At 38.7% G+C, this 15,804-nt stretch overlaps 1 protein-coding gene across 2 annotated transcripts in view; it reads left to right on the forward strand.

Annotated features, from left to right (window-relative positions):
• LOC123683459 overlaps window positions 1–15,804 on the forward strand; it is a 200,896-nt gene that overhangs the window by 162,373 nt on the left and 22,719 nt on the right. For both annotated transcript variants that reach the window (XM_045622521.1, XM_045622522.1), the window contains exon 3: window positions 3,910–4,118. In XM_045622521.1, coding sequence (XP_045478477.1) covers window positions 3,910–4,118 — 209 coding nt within the window. The remainder of the gene's footprint in view (window positions 1–3,909; window positions 4,119–15,804) is intronic.

The following is a 15,804-nucleotide window of genomic DNA, read 5'->3' on the forward strand; positions in this document are numbered from 1 at the left end:
CAGAGACGTACTGGATTACTGCAGCAGAAAAGTATGGCAATTTGTTGGAAACCATACCAGACAATTAAATCTTCTAGGAAGTGCACAATCGAATTAATTCTTCAGGAACAGTAAGAAGAGTCGAATGAAATCATCTGTGACTTTCATACTACTTTTATGTTACTTCTACGGTCTTCAGTCAACATTTTTGATTTAGGACTTAAACTCAAGTAAATAGGTATATATAAAGAGTGTTTTTTTAGAGCTATAGAACTTTAAATTGCAATAAAACAACGATGGATTATTCGATTGACATGAGTTTTATTTATCCGCAAGATAATCTTGTGGCATTACATTTTGAATATGATTTCTGGCATATGACCGCCACGGTTGGCTCGGATGTAGTCCAATCTGGACGTCCAATTTTCGATGACTTTTTCCAACATTTGTGGCCGTATATCGGCAATAACACGGCGAATGTTGTCTTCCAAATGATCAAGGGTTTGTGGCTTATCCGCATAGACCAATGACTTTACATAGCCCCACAGAAAGTAGTCTAGCAGTGTTAAATAACAAGATCTTGGAGGCCAATTCACAGGTCCAAAACGTGAAATTAGGCGGTCACCAAACGTGTCTTTCAATAAATCGATTGTGGCACGAGCTGTGTGACATGTTGCGCAGTCTTGTTGGAACCACAGCTCCTGGACATCATGGTTGTTCAATTCAGGAATGAAAAAGTTAGTAATCATGGCGCTATACCGATCACCATTGACTGTAACGTTCTGACCATCATCGTTTTTGAAGAAGTATGGACCAATGATTCCACCAGCCCATAAAGCGCACCAAACAGTCAGTTTTTCTGGATGTAACGGTGTTTCGACATACACTTGAGGATTAGCTTCACTCCAAATGCGGCGGTTTTGTTTGTTGACGTAGCCATTCAACCAGAAGTGCGCTTCATCGCTAAAATGGACGTATTGCGCGATACGTATTCCGCACAGAACCATTATTTTCGAAATGAAATTGCACTATTTGCAAGCGTTGTCTAGGCTTGAATCTATTCATGATGAATTTCCAAACCAAACTGAGAATAAATCACTTGACAGCTGTTAAATCGGTCGCCATCTTGAACCGTAATGCCAACTTAAAGTTATATACTTCGGAAAAAAAACCCCGTTATATGGATCCGAAAAACATCTAGGGTACTTAAGGTTAGAAAATGTCACTTCACATGGACTAAGATGATATTATAATTTCAGAGAACAATACAACAAGATTCATTTATGTTAACATCAAATGGTTCACACCTACTGAGAGAAGAAGAGATCTCCATAAACTTCTAAAAACACTTCTTCTTTTTCGATCCAATTGGTGACGTTAGTCATGCAACATTCCACTATATCTCACATATATATCTATCATTCCTCAATCATTTAAATTTGTGTTCTTTGATTGAGTCTCCTTCTAAAGACATAATCGCAACTCTAATAACATAAACACGACAAATAACGAAATAAGTTATGTTAGCTGTTGGGCCAGCTATCCCACAAAGGAAACACAAGCATCATCCTTGTACAGAGCTACTGACAATCTTAATTACCATATATACAGTCAGAGCAAGAGAGGGCTTTGTTGTATATAAACCCGAATGGAGAGAAGAGTACAAAGCTCCCACTCCAATGGTAATGGAACGAAACGCCTGGAGTACGAAAATAATTACTACAATACCGTATCCAAAACCGGCATTATCGAGAGCAGTATCATCGAAAGGAAGAAATCCTGGAAATCGGGTTGTATCAGTTGATTTTCCAGCTGTGCGTTCTGATGATGGCGTTGATAAAAACCTGTCAGAACAATAGGGGTCTGTTTCAAAAGGGGAAAGATGAAAATGGAACGGATTCGTGTGTGTGTGGTTGTTTTTCGTTTTTCGATACCTCGGGCAGAATGTCCTGGGGTGCTTTCGGCATATGGTTTCGACCCCATTAAGTTTATACCTGAGTAGAGGTGGATTTGTTGCCAGTACACATAACGAGCTGATTCTTCATCTCATTTAAATTTTACTTCTATTTGTTCTGTCTGGTTTAATTCTGAGCTTGTGTAGGGGGTTAAAGATTCAATCAAATGATTGTAGGTCTGTTTGTCTTTTGTATATTACTATATCATTCATCTGATCGATATGAAGCTTTGTGAAGTTGTTGAGTACACTTCTGCGAAGGTTTTTGGCATGGTATAATACCCAAATTCAAACCAAGATTATGCATTCGTAATTTTAATTTGCAGAATTTGTTATTTTTTGAATGTATGGGTAACGAAGGAACTCTATCTACTATATATGAACGCCAAAAGATCCTATTGATTTACTGTCAAAGTATGTTTAAACATGCTTCATTGACTACGAAGAGGCAAGTGCAACACTCAAAATGACTGAAGAAAAAAGGTTTAGACAATAAGGAAATCAACATTATCAGTAATTTATTTAGGAACAAGAAAGAAAACAGCAGAATAGAATCGAACACATTCAGAGAGTAGCTAGGTAGGATAGTAGTATCTCACAACTTCAGTTCAATATATGTATACTCTGAAGAAAATTTCAAGGAAGCACTGAAGGACATCGAATTGTGATGAAGTGAGATACCTTAAGATGTAGTCATTTCCAGATAATTACATAATCTTAGAATGTTGGTGAATTGAAATTTGCACCTATCCTCTTTGAGAGTAGGCATCGGAAGACGTTCTGACACCGATATAAAGGGTGTTTTTTTTTTCGAGGTATATAACTTTAAGTTGGCATTACTGTTCAAGATGGCCACCGATTTAACAGCTGTCAAGTGATTTATGCTCAATTTGGGTCGGCAATTTATCATGAATAGACTCAAGCCTGAACAACGCTTGCAAATAGTGCAATTTCATTTCGAAAATAATAGTTCTGTGCGGAATACGTATCGCGCACTACGTCCATTTTATTTTGTTTAGCGATGAAGCGCACTTCCGGTTGAATGGCTACGTCAACAAACAAAACTGCCGCATTTGGATTGGAGCTAATCCTCAAGTGTATGTCGAAACACCGTTACATCCAGAAAAACTGACTGTTTGGTGGGCTTTATGGGCTGGTGGAATCATTGGTCCGTACTTCTTCAAAAACGATGAGGGCCAAAACCTCACAGTCAATGGTGATCGGTATAGAGCCATGATTACTAACTTTTTCATTCCTGAATTGAACAACCATGATGTCTAGAACCTGTGTTTCCAACAAGACTGCGCAACATGTCACACAGCTCGTGCCACAATCGATTTAGTGAAAGACACGTTTTGTGACCGCCTAATTTCACGTTTTGGACCTGCGAATTGGCCTCCAAGATCTTGTGATTTAACACTGCTAGACTAGTTTCTGTGGGGCTATGTACATTGGTCTATGCGGATAAGCAACAAACCCTTAACCATTTGGAAGACAACATTCGCCTTGTTATTGCCGATATACGGCCACAAATGTTGGAAAAGTCATCGAAAATTGGACGTCCAGATTGGACTACATCCGAGCCAGCCGTGGCGGTCATATGCCAGAAATCATATTTAAAATGTAATGCCACAAGATTATCTTGCGGATAAATAAAATTAATGGCAATCGAATAATCCATCGTTGTTTTATTGCAATTTAAAGTTCTATAGCTCTAAAAAAAACACCCTCTATTTGCAAGTTCCATAGGTTTTTTCGTTTCATTCAATACCACAATGCCCTGGAGAGTCCTTTCTCAAGATAATCAATGGATAATATACTATGCACCCAAAATGAGGTTTCCATAACCTTGTTGACAGATCCTTTTTGAGATTTTGGTTTTCCTGAATGGCTTTCCACATGGCTGACACTCTTTTTGACTCAGTATTAACTTTCACTCTATTATAGACAAAATTAAATCATTTCCTTTTTTTCAGGTGTCCTATCAACGATCGACAGATTGGAGCTGATAATGCCAAGATACGCCATCAGAGGAAGAGATGTCATCCTCAAGTGCGACCACAGCGTTCCTCCAGAACAACTGAACAAAGTGGAGTGGCAGAAAAGGGGTGAAAAGATATTCGAATACGTAAGGGGTCGTGATCCACCCTTCAGGTATTTCGAGACCCCAGGTGCCGTAATCAATGTGAGTGCCCTTAGACAAGACAGCTTTGTTTGTTTCGAAATTGAATCGTATCAGGAATGCGCGTCAGGGTTGGTATTGGGAGGAGAATGGCTAGACGTTTTTGGCATATTATTTTCAATTGGAAACTATGGAATCGTATAAGGAATTCTCATAGTTTTATACGTTTTAGAGGTTATAAACACCAAATAAGAGAAAGAATAAACTTTTCGTGAGTGGTTAGGTTTTTAAATTTTAAGACAATCGTTTCCTTGTCTAGATAATGAATTTATTCCTTACTTTATGTAATACTGTTTCGTAAGGAAAGAACAGAACATTCCAAGCCTAACTCTGTGATTTTTAAGTGCTCTAAAAAAATTGTGCCACAAGATCATAAATGTACATAGGCGTACAACTTTGCTTTCGCTCTTCTCTACGAAATTCGAGGCTTTATTATAAAAAACTGATTATACATTTATGATTCGAAGTATTGTCCATCGCTGGCCACTATTTTCTCCCATCTTTTGGGCAGCGTACGAATCTCGCGTTGAAAAAACTGGACATCTTTAGAACCTGTCCACGAATCGATCCAATTTTTAATTATTTATAAGACCGGAAGTGTTGGTCAGCCAGGCCGTGTGCTATTGATGGAAACAAGTGATAGTCCGAGGGAGCAACGTCTGGAGAATACGTCGGATCGGATAGGATTTTCCATTTCCGTTTCCAAATATGTCTTGACCACTTTCGCGACATGGGATCGAGCATTGTCAAGCTGTAAAATCACTTAACCATGTCTCTCGTTGTATTACGGTCGTTTGTCTTTCAATGCTCGGCTCAAACACATTAATTGCGTTCGATAACGGTCGCCTGTGATTGTTTCAGTGGGTTTCAACAAGTCATAATACACTACGCCGAACTGATTCCACCAAATACTGAGCACTACATTGGGACCGTGAATATTCTGTTTGGCTGTCGACGTGAAATCATGGCCTGGATTTTCTGCGCTTGGGATTATCGTAATGAACCCATTTTTCGTCTCCAGTCACAATTTGATGCTGAAATCCCTTCCGTCTTTGCCTTGCAAGCAGTTGTTCACAACCAAACAAACGCAGTTCAACATCTCTCGGCTTCAACTCGTACGGCACCCAATTTCCTTGTTTTTGAATCATTTCCAAGTCTTCCAGGCATTTTGAAATGGCTTGTTGCGTCCCTCCCAATGATACTGCCAATTCTTGTTGCGTTTGACACTAGTCTAGATCAAGTAATCTGAATTTTCGAAAAACCTCTCTCTTCATGACGGTCCTCGACGTCAAAATCACCGTTCTTGAAACCAATCTCGGCACGTTCTTTCACCAATAGCGGTCCCATCATAGGTGTCAGTATTAGGATATTTCTCAGAACAAACTTTTTTTTTTTTATTCATGGAATATTGAAAAGTATAACACTTTTGCATAAAAGAATGACTAGATAATTTTACGTCCCAACATGTTTTCGTATAAAAATTGCGAAGATCCCAACCAGTAAAAATCAAAAAACCTTATGTCGAATGGTCAGGTAGTTGAAGCGTAAGCTAGGGTGTGGCGACATCTGTCTTCAGACCCCAGCAAATTATCGATTCGGCTCCAGTCCAACAAATCCCACCTATATTTCCGAATTGTCAGGGACATTATAACCGGAGGCAATATATTTTTGTCGTTCCTCATCGTTCCCTTAAAGTCCTAGGACATATTTCATTCCGCACCTGTAGAAACAGAAGGAGTCTCCCCCCTTTCCTTCCTTTCCATTAAATTAGGTTCCGGAAATTCACATAAATTACGGGCAAGCCAGCAGGCCCCTTATTGGCCGGACCGATGTACACTAATGAAAGACCATGCCGAATAATTGAAAATTCAGCTAAAATGTCTAGAACAAACCGGAGCAGCGTTGGACCCGTTTAATTAAATCAATTCCTCTATTATTTCGAGCCGAGTTGAGGTTACATTGTTTAGGATTCGATGGACGGCGAGGAGACATTGACGTAATAAGACTTTGGAGGACGTTTGAACTACTCGATGAGGGGTGGACGTTGATGGCTTTTGTTCTACAGGTTGTGTTGTCGGTATTTAGTTTGTGGGAGTGGGACCGATAGTTGGGAAGTTTCAATGTTTGTTTTTCATTGAATTCTTTTGGGGTCTGAAAACAGGAAAAAGTCGCTGGAGGCCAGATCTGGTGAATACGGTGGATGCAGAAGCAATTCGAAGCCCATTTCATGCAATTTTGCCATTGTTTTCATTGATTTGTGACACGGCGCATTGTCTTGATGAAACAGACCTTTTTTTCTTCAACGTTTTTTTTAACAATTTCATCCTTTAAACGATCCAATAATGCTATATATTGATCGCTGTTGATGGTCTGGCCCTTTTGGAGGTAATCAATGAATATTATACCTTGTGCATCCCAGAATACTGATGCCAGCTGACTATTGTGTTTTTCCTCGCTTTGGACTCGGTTCATCGTGTGCAGTCCACTCAGCTGACTGTCGATTGGACTCTGGAGTGACATGATGAAGCCATGTTTCATCCATTGTCACATATCGACGCAAAATTTCAGGTTTATTGCACTTAAACAGCTTCAAACACTGCTCAAAATCATCAACACCATGTTGCTTTTGATCGATTGTGAGCTCGCGTGGCACCCATTTTGCACACAACTTTCTCATGTACAAATATTCTTGAATGATACGATGTACACGTTCAGATGATATCTTCTCAATGTCTGCTTTCTCGATCAACTTCACTTTACGGTCATTCAAAATTATTTTGTGAATTGATTTGATTTTTTGGTCGGTGACAGCCTCTTTTGGGCGTTCACTGCGTTCGCCGTCTTCGGTGCTCATTTCACCACGTTTGAACTTGGCATGCCAATCAGTGATGGTTGATTTTCCTGGTGCAGAGCCCGGAAACTCTTCATCAAGCCAAGATTTTGCTTCAACTGAATTTTTCCCTTCAAAAAGCAATATTTTATCAGCTCACATAATTTTTTTTTTTTCATCTTTTTTCAAAATAACAAAAGTAGCTACACTCACAACGCAATATCTCACAAACTAATGGTCGGACAGCTGTCAAATTTTGACACGTATCGTTTGAAGGTTGGTACTAACTGAAAATCATATGGATTTAATACTAGCACCGCCACCTGTGCATCAGACCAAAGACTTTTAAATTGGCCTAATAATAATATCAAATTGAAACCCGTTAAATGAATCATATTCAGCCGGTAAATTCAATTTATCTTGCTCGTATAGCTTTCAAATCAGTCCGTAATTTTTTCTCGCAAAGTTGTCTTTCAGATCTTGACCTCGACCAAATGGAGTCTCAGAGTGCCATTAAAATGGAACGGTCCAAGCCTGGGTAGTTCAGGATAGGGCTGGGCAATAAAATACAATTCAGACACTCAGCTCTATTCAGGGGAATTATCCAAAAGGCCAGAATAAGTCTGCGCTCGGTGTACAAATTGAATTCCAGAGGAGAAGATAAAATGTACAAGAGGTCTGATTGTTGTTCCGAACAAATAATGAAAGAGTTACTGATGAACCTTGTTTGTTCGGCTTCCTTTGAGTTGGGAGAAAAGAAAGAGGATGAAAGTTATTGCAGGGAGTTGGAAATGATATATTTTCAATGATGAAGTTGGTTTTATGAAGTATGAATTCACAATGATGAATTCTTCGGAATGAAAGATAATACGTTTTAGGTATCTCAAATAAAAGCGCTTATAATACCATTCTTTTTTGCTATATTCTGCTTGGATTTTCTTTGATGCTGATGACCCTATCCATACGACATTTGTAATAGTGCTTGAAATCCTTATTCTATAGATTAGATAACATTTAGGTGAAAGTAATTTTGTATATTTCATTGCTTTATAGAATGCTTCTGATTCTGGTGTAGTGGGCATGAATGATGCACCACTCTCTGGTAAGCCTGTTGTCGATAAAGTCAATGAAATCATTGTGAATATCGGTATGTTACAGGCTGTAGAATCGCACAAAAGCTAAACATCGATCATTGGACCGTTCTGAATCACTTACAGAAAACTGTATTGGAAAAAAGCTACAAATGGAATTCATAAAGCAATTTTGACCTACGCCATAGAAACCTGTGCAGGGACAGAGAGGACAGAGGACCAAACAGAAGCTCAGAATAGTAGAAATGAAGATCTTGAGGAGAACTTCGGAGTAACATTGAGAGATAGACAAACCAGGAAGTAAATAAGAGAAAGGTTAGGGATACAGGATATTGTCGAGTGAAGTAGGCAAACAAGGAGAGAATGGAGAGACCATGATAGGATGGCGTCAAATAGAATTGCATACATCTCCAAACATGAAAGACCCAACGGAAAAGGACTGGATGCCCACCGAGGAGATTCTACTGAAAAGAAGCCAAGGCTTAGCAAACAGGAAGAATTCCCTAGTTTGAGGAAGTTGAAAGAAGAGATCCTGATGCAAAAAAACATGGACTTCATCACCAGAAGCTCCAGCTGGGATGAGAAGTTCTTATGCTCCCAACCTATAATCTAGATCTGACACCAAGTGACTGTCACTTGTTCCTCTATATGACCAAGGTACACAATTGGCCTTTATAGAGGTTTATGAAAAATTGTTTTCCCAATTTTGACCGATAGGGACAAGGTTTTCATAAGCGAGACATTATGAAGTTGAATTCTTGTCGGCAACAAGTTATCAAATATAGTTCAGCCTATTTGACTTAAATTGGACGATGGTAACACTTTTCATGAAGTAGATAATACTAAATCACTTTCTACCCAACCTTATAACATGAAAGAGAGGCAAATCCATAACTGCTTCACAATTTAATACGATAATTCGATTCCATCGAAAGTACATTCGCTCTGGAAGACACTGACAGTAATAGGACCTAACAAGACAACAGAGGATCCAGTTATCTTCTCCAAACACGAGCTTGTTAGCTGCGCCACCGTAAATTCTCTAATTACAACATAATCTTCGTTTCATAACAATTTAGGATCCTCAACAATCCTATTATCAGATCTTGCGAATGCTCCTGTACAGAGTGGCAGATATAGTTCTCCTATAGGACGATTTTGGGTGCTCAAGGTGCCTGGTAATAAGAGATTATTGGATGGGGATGTCTCTGCTGTAACAATATTGGATTTGTTCTCGAAGTAATTATTAATAGGGTTCTTCATGTGTGAGAGGTTGTTATACGGATTGCGTCTTGAAATATTTAGGCAGTTTTAAGTGTATTTGTGTGAGGTTTATGAATGAAATATGAAGCGTTAATTGAACATCAGGGGATAACCCTTCGGAAATGTGTTTTCAAGGTGTGTTCCGTATTCGGTAATCTAGGAGATTTTGGGGATCAAAAGATTTCAGGTATTTCAGATGGAGGGGATTGAAATTATTAATTTTGAAGAATTTATACCAAGTTCCAAGTCCTACCAAACTTTTGGGTGAGATGAAATCTTTGGATGAAGTTTAAATCTCAAACTAAATAAAATATTTGATGGATATGGTCCTTGCTTGAAGGAAATCCATTGTCAAATGGAATAAAACAAAATTATTAACAACAATTATTTCTACAATACTGTGCTTTCTTCAGGTTGTTTTTACATTCCAACTGATACAAAATAGAAATTGTAGACCAACATATATAATCAACAAAATTTGTAAGTTGATCCAAAAATCTTGAAAACTGAAAGGGACCTAATGAACTTCACAGGTACATTAAACTTTTACCGCCTGGGATTTCAAAACCAGCTGGAGATATTCAATAACTGATATGAGTTCACATCTGTTTGTTCATGTAAAATAATATATTCACGTTGTCATGTCTTTCGTTGTATTACGGCCGTTTGTCTTTCACTGCTCTGCTCAAACGCATTAATTGCGTTCGATAACGATCGCCTGTGATTGTTTCAGTCCGTTTTATCAACACATAATACACTACGCCCTACTGGTCGAAACAAAAACTGAGTCTGACCTTGGAACCATGAATATTCGGTTTGGACGTCGACTTGGAAGCATAGCCGGGATATCCCCATGACTTTCTACGCTTGGAATGATCGTAATGAACCCATTTTCCGTCTCCAGTCACAATGCGATGCAGAAATTCCTTCCGTCTTTGCCTTGTAAGCAGCTGTTCACAAGGAAACAAACGCTGTTCAACATCGCTCGGCTTCAACTCGTACAGCACCCAGTTTCCTTGTTTGTGAATCATTTCCATGACTTTCAGGTGTTTTGAAATGGCTTGTTACGTCACTCCCAATGATTCAGCCAATTCTTGTTGCGTTTGACACGAGTCTTGATCAAGTAATGCCTTCAATTCTGCATCTTCGAAAACCTTCTCTCTTCCACTGCCATTCTGGTCTTCTACGTCAAAATCATCGTACTTGAAGCTTTGAAACCAATCTCGGTACGATCTTTCACTAATAGCAATCTCACCATAGGTATTTGAGAGCTTTCAATGAGCCTCAGCTGCAGATTTCATTATATTAAAGCAGAAAATTGAAACCTCTTGCCAATCACGAGAATTTGTCTGGTAAGTTGACATGTTTAATCGAGAATAACTTCATTATGCAGACACAAATCGACTTATATTTCGATGGCTTTATGTTCACAAATACCTAAGCTTATTGTATGACATCTATGATCTATTTATTTTGACTACCATTTATCGCTACAGCTATCTATTGAAAAAAGGCGGAAGCAAAGTTGTACAGCTAATAGTATTGGAAGCAATGAACAAAACTAGTAACTGCTGCAGCTAAAGCCTTATTTAGGCTTGGCGAAGAACACTCGAAGAGAAAGTCTTCACACTTAAGCTTCCAGATGCAACAGATTAAATATTTGCCCTTACTCTCCGAAATCAATAGCTAAGAACATCTCAACACCATCTTCAAACCGGCAGCGTGATCCCAACTTCATGCACCCCCTACACAAAACAACAAAATAATTGATTATTTCTTCCCCGGAATCCATTTCGCTGCCAAGATTCACCCTTCACGTAAGAAATTAACCCTCTACATAATGGAAAATCCCAATCTAAGGTCAATCAATAGACTCGACGCTGGTGGTTTGATTGATTGGTGGATTTTGAGCAACACGTTGTTGAGCATTTTCCGATGGCGAGGAAGACGTTCAACTCCCTTTTCGGAGTGGAAAACTGGATAGGGGTTGGTTTGAAGTGGGTAGGAATCTTATTAGAATCCATTACGTTGGTGAGCAATCAGAGGAATCATCGATAATTCATAGCCATTCTGGAATCAATGATTGGTAACGAGGTTTCGGTATTAAGGGTTGAATTTTAGGGTTGGGAATGCGGGGAGATACTCGAGTTTAATGATTTTCGTTTATTGCTTTCAATGGTGAAAAGGGAACATTCACTTCCTCAGAATTTTCCATTCGAGTTTGAACAGTATGGAAAGAATAGACATGAAGTCAGGAGATTTTGTTTGATAATTCCTTCTTGAAACCTTCCTTCATAAAAAGGACTTGATCATTTTGAATATAAATGAAAGAATTAATAAGCAACAAAGAGGGTTTTATTAAGTGTACAACTTTACCTCTGCCGTTTTGCAATAGATGGCTGTAGCAGTAAGTGGTAGTAGAAATGAATAGATCGTAGATGTCATACAATAAGCTTAGGTATTTGTAAACATAACGCCATCGAAATATTAGTCGATTTGTGTCTGCATCATAAAAGTATTCTCGATTAAACATGTCAGCTAACGAGCCAAATTCTCGTCATTTAGGTTTTAATTTTCTGCTTCAATATGAATAAATCTGAGGTTGAGGCTCATCGAATGCTCTCAAATACCAATGGAAGGCATGCCGAGAGTGGTTTCAACGTTTCAAGAATGGTGATTTTGACGTCGATGACCATCATGGCGGTGGAAGAGAGAAGGTTTTCGAAGATGCACAATTGGAGGCATTACTTGATCAAGACTCATGTCAAACGCAACAAGTATTGGCAGGCTAATTAGGAGTGACGTAACAATCGATTTTAAAACGCCTGAAAGTCATGGGAATGATTCAGAAACAAGGAAATTAAGTACCGTGCGAGTTGAAGCCAAGAGATGTTGAACGGTGTTTGCTTCTGAGCAGCTGCTTGCAGGGTAGAGACGGAAGAGATTTCTGCATTGAATTGTGACTGGCGTAGTGTATTATGAGTTGTAAAACCAACTGTAACAATCACTGGCGATCGTTATCTTACGCAAATAATGCGTTTGAGTCGAGTTTTGAGAGACAAATGGCCGGAATACAACGAAAGACATGATTAAGTGATTTTACAGCATGTAGCATGACAATGCTCGACCCTGTGTTGTTGCCTGAAAGACGGGAGAAAGTAGTGGCCAGCGATGGAGAATACTTTGAATCATGAATGTATAAACAGTTTTTCACAATAGAGCCTCGAATATTGGAAAAAATACAGCAGATGCAGAGTTATACGCCTATGCACCTTATATCACTATCTCACTCGTATTGTTTTTGTGTTTGTTTTTAATCATTGTTTTCAGGTTCAACTAAGTCCTGCAGTGGCAATTCCAACCCCTATAAAATTCTGGCTCAGTATACCTTTGTTGAAACTGCGTGAAAACCTACACCAAGAGAACCGCTGAAAAAGTCATTATATTCGGTTGTATAGTTTCAATAATTCAAAGCTTGCTCTGCTATCTAATCCAACAGGCTTGTAGGTATTATAATCGATAAACGTTCGAGCTCTGAAGCAACACGTAAAAGGCAATCTTTTCCCATGATATAGCGGATGTTGCGCTATAAATACTAAAAATACATTTGTTATTTCGATTAAATGACAAATTTACCTAGTTGGTAGATTTACCTGACGAGTAGTTCGAAATAATTTCAGCTTTACTGCTTATATTGAGCTTTTAATTAAGTGTTCGATGATATTCTCGCAATATTGAGATATGTTTTGGAATGACACATGACAGGCATTGTTAAGAGCTTGTGAATCTTCTTCTTCTTTGATTCAGTGCCTCCTCTAGTGAAGATTGGCGACAACCAAGGCATATTCGTCCATCTTTTGGGCGGTGTAAAATACTTATTGTACATTCATTTCTATCCAGTCTCTCATATTCTTCATCCAGCAGGTTTGTCTCCTTCCTGCTTCTCGTTTCTCTTAATTTTGCCTCTTATGATGAACTGGAGCACTTGGTACTGATCACCTCTCTACACAATTCCAAAGTAGACCGTTTTCTGCCTTTCAAAAAGTGTTCATAGCTTTGTATCTACTCTAACATTGTCTAGCAGTCTCTCAGTCCATCTGTGCAAAAAATCTTGTGCATTCTGCTAAAAATCCACATTTTCAATGCCTTCAAAATTGCAAACTTGTGTGTCCAGGCTTCCAACCCATATAAAAGAACATAGTATGTATAGCATTTAACCATTCGATGTCTTTGGGTCTAGACTGTCATTTATCCAGCTTCCCACGTAAAGGGTGTTTTTTTAGGGCTATAGAACTTTAAATTGCAATAAAACAACGATGGATTATTCGATTGACATGAATTTTATTCATCCGCAAGATAATCTTGTGACATTACATTTCAAATATGATTTCTGGCATATGACCGCCACGGCTGGCTCGGATGTAGTCCAATCTGGACGTCCAATCTGGACGTCCAATTTTCGATGACTTTTTCCAACATTTGTGGCCGTAAATCGGCAATAACACGGCGAATGTTGTCTTCCAAATGGTCAAGAGTTTGTGGCTTATCCGCATAGACCAATGACTTTACATAGCCCTACAGAAAGTAGTCTAGCGGTGTTAAATCACAAGATCTTGGAGGCCAATCCACAAGTCCAAAACGTGAAATTAGGCGGTCACCAAACGTGTCTTTCAATACATCGATTGTGGCACGAGCTGTGTGACATGTTGCGCCGTCTTGTTGGAACCACAGCTCCTGGACATCATGGTTGTTCAATTCAGCAATGAAAAAGTTAGTAATCATGGCTCTATACCGATCACCATTGACTGTGACGTTCTGGCCATCATCGTTTTTAAGAAGTACGGACCAATGATTCCACCAGCCCATAAAGCGCACCAAACAGTCAGTTTTTCTGGATGTAACGGTGTTTCGACATACACTTGAGGATTAGCTCCACTCCAAATGTGGCAGTTGTGTTTGTTGACGTAGCCATTCAACCAGAAGTGCGCTTCATTGCTAAATAAAATAAAATTTCCGCACAGAACCATTATTTTCGAAATGAAATTGCATTATTTGCAAGCATTGTTCAGGCGTGAGTCTATTCATGCTGAATTGCCGAACCAAACTGAGAACAAGTCACTTGACAGCTGTTAAATCGGTCGCCATCTTGAACAGTAATGGCAACTTAAAGTTATATACCTCGAAAAAAAACACCCGTTACTTTATTTTGTTCACTTGTTCCATGTGAACCAGAAACAGCGAAATTCTGAACCACATACGTAAATATCTGTTTTATGTACAGATTAAAAAGTTCCAACAGTAAAACTAGCAATATATTCTGAGTAAACTTCATTCGGTAAATTATTTAATGTTGACCCACCCTGTATATAGCGAATTCAATGAAACAGATGAAATTTTCAGTAGCCCACTTCGATCTAGATAGTAAATAATAAAGCTAATATTATATTATTCATTTTAAGACGGTTATACTGCATCACTGTCGCACATTTAGGGGTTGGACGTATTGATTATTCCATTTGCCAGTAAAATGGTGGTGCAATTACCAGTAGCGCCTTCTTGTTCATAAAGCGGGGCCTTTCTGGCCAGAAAATGTTTATAGGACACGATGAGTATCGAAATACTCCACCCTGGTGCTGGTGATAATGACTTCTGTTGTGACATGGAGCTTTCAATATGGGTGAAGTGGTTGTTTTTCATTAGAGGGGTGGTGTTTAGGGAAAGGCTTCAGTTCCTTATTAAAATCTAGGAGTTGCTCAAGACGTAAACCGTTTGATTGTACTGTATTTTATGCATTTGGAGTGAAGGGGTAGTTTTTCTTGGTTATATTAAGTGCTGGGATTCAGTAGTAAGACGAAATGATGAAAAGATGTTTTATAGTTTTTTTGTTCGAACGGCTGAAACAGTATAATACGAAATTCTAGTCAAGTTGTTCTTCAATTCCCATGGGAATTCTGTGAAATGTTTGGATTTTTTGATTGCTTGTATTATAAAAAGATGCAAAATTTATTTTTCGTATAGAACGATCAGCTATATTGAACTGAGTAGATGTTCTGAGAAATCCAAAAAACAGACCAATTGAAAAGTACCCGGTCTACCCTGGTAAAACACATTTTTTTGGCAAAATTCGATTTTATTATTCAACATAGTTGCATTCTAGGGCGACACAGCGATTATAGCGATCTTCCAACTTTTCGATACAGATTTTGTAGTACGATTTGTCTTTCGCTTCAAAATAGGCCTCAGTTTCGGCGATTACTTCTTCTTTGGCGCTAAATTTCTTTCCAGCGAGTATTCTTTTGTGGTCTGAGAACAGGAAAAAATGTCGCTGGGGGCCAGATCTGGCGAATACGAAGGATGCAGAAGCAATTTGAAGCCCAATTCAGGCAAATTTACCATTGTTTTCATTGATTTGTGACACGGCGCATTGTCTTGATGAAACAGCATCTTTTTTCTTCAAATAGGGCCATTTTTCAAAGATTTCATCTTTTAAACGATATATTGTCTC

Source organism: Harmonia axyridis, chromosome 6 (assembly GCF_914767665.1).
Source record: "Harmonia axyridis chromosome 6, icHarAxyr1.1, whole genome shotgun sequence".
Taxonomy (NCBI): Eukaryota; Metazoa; Arthropoda; class Insecta; order Coleoptera; family Coccinellidae; genus Harmonia; species Harmonia axyridis.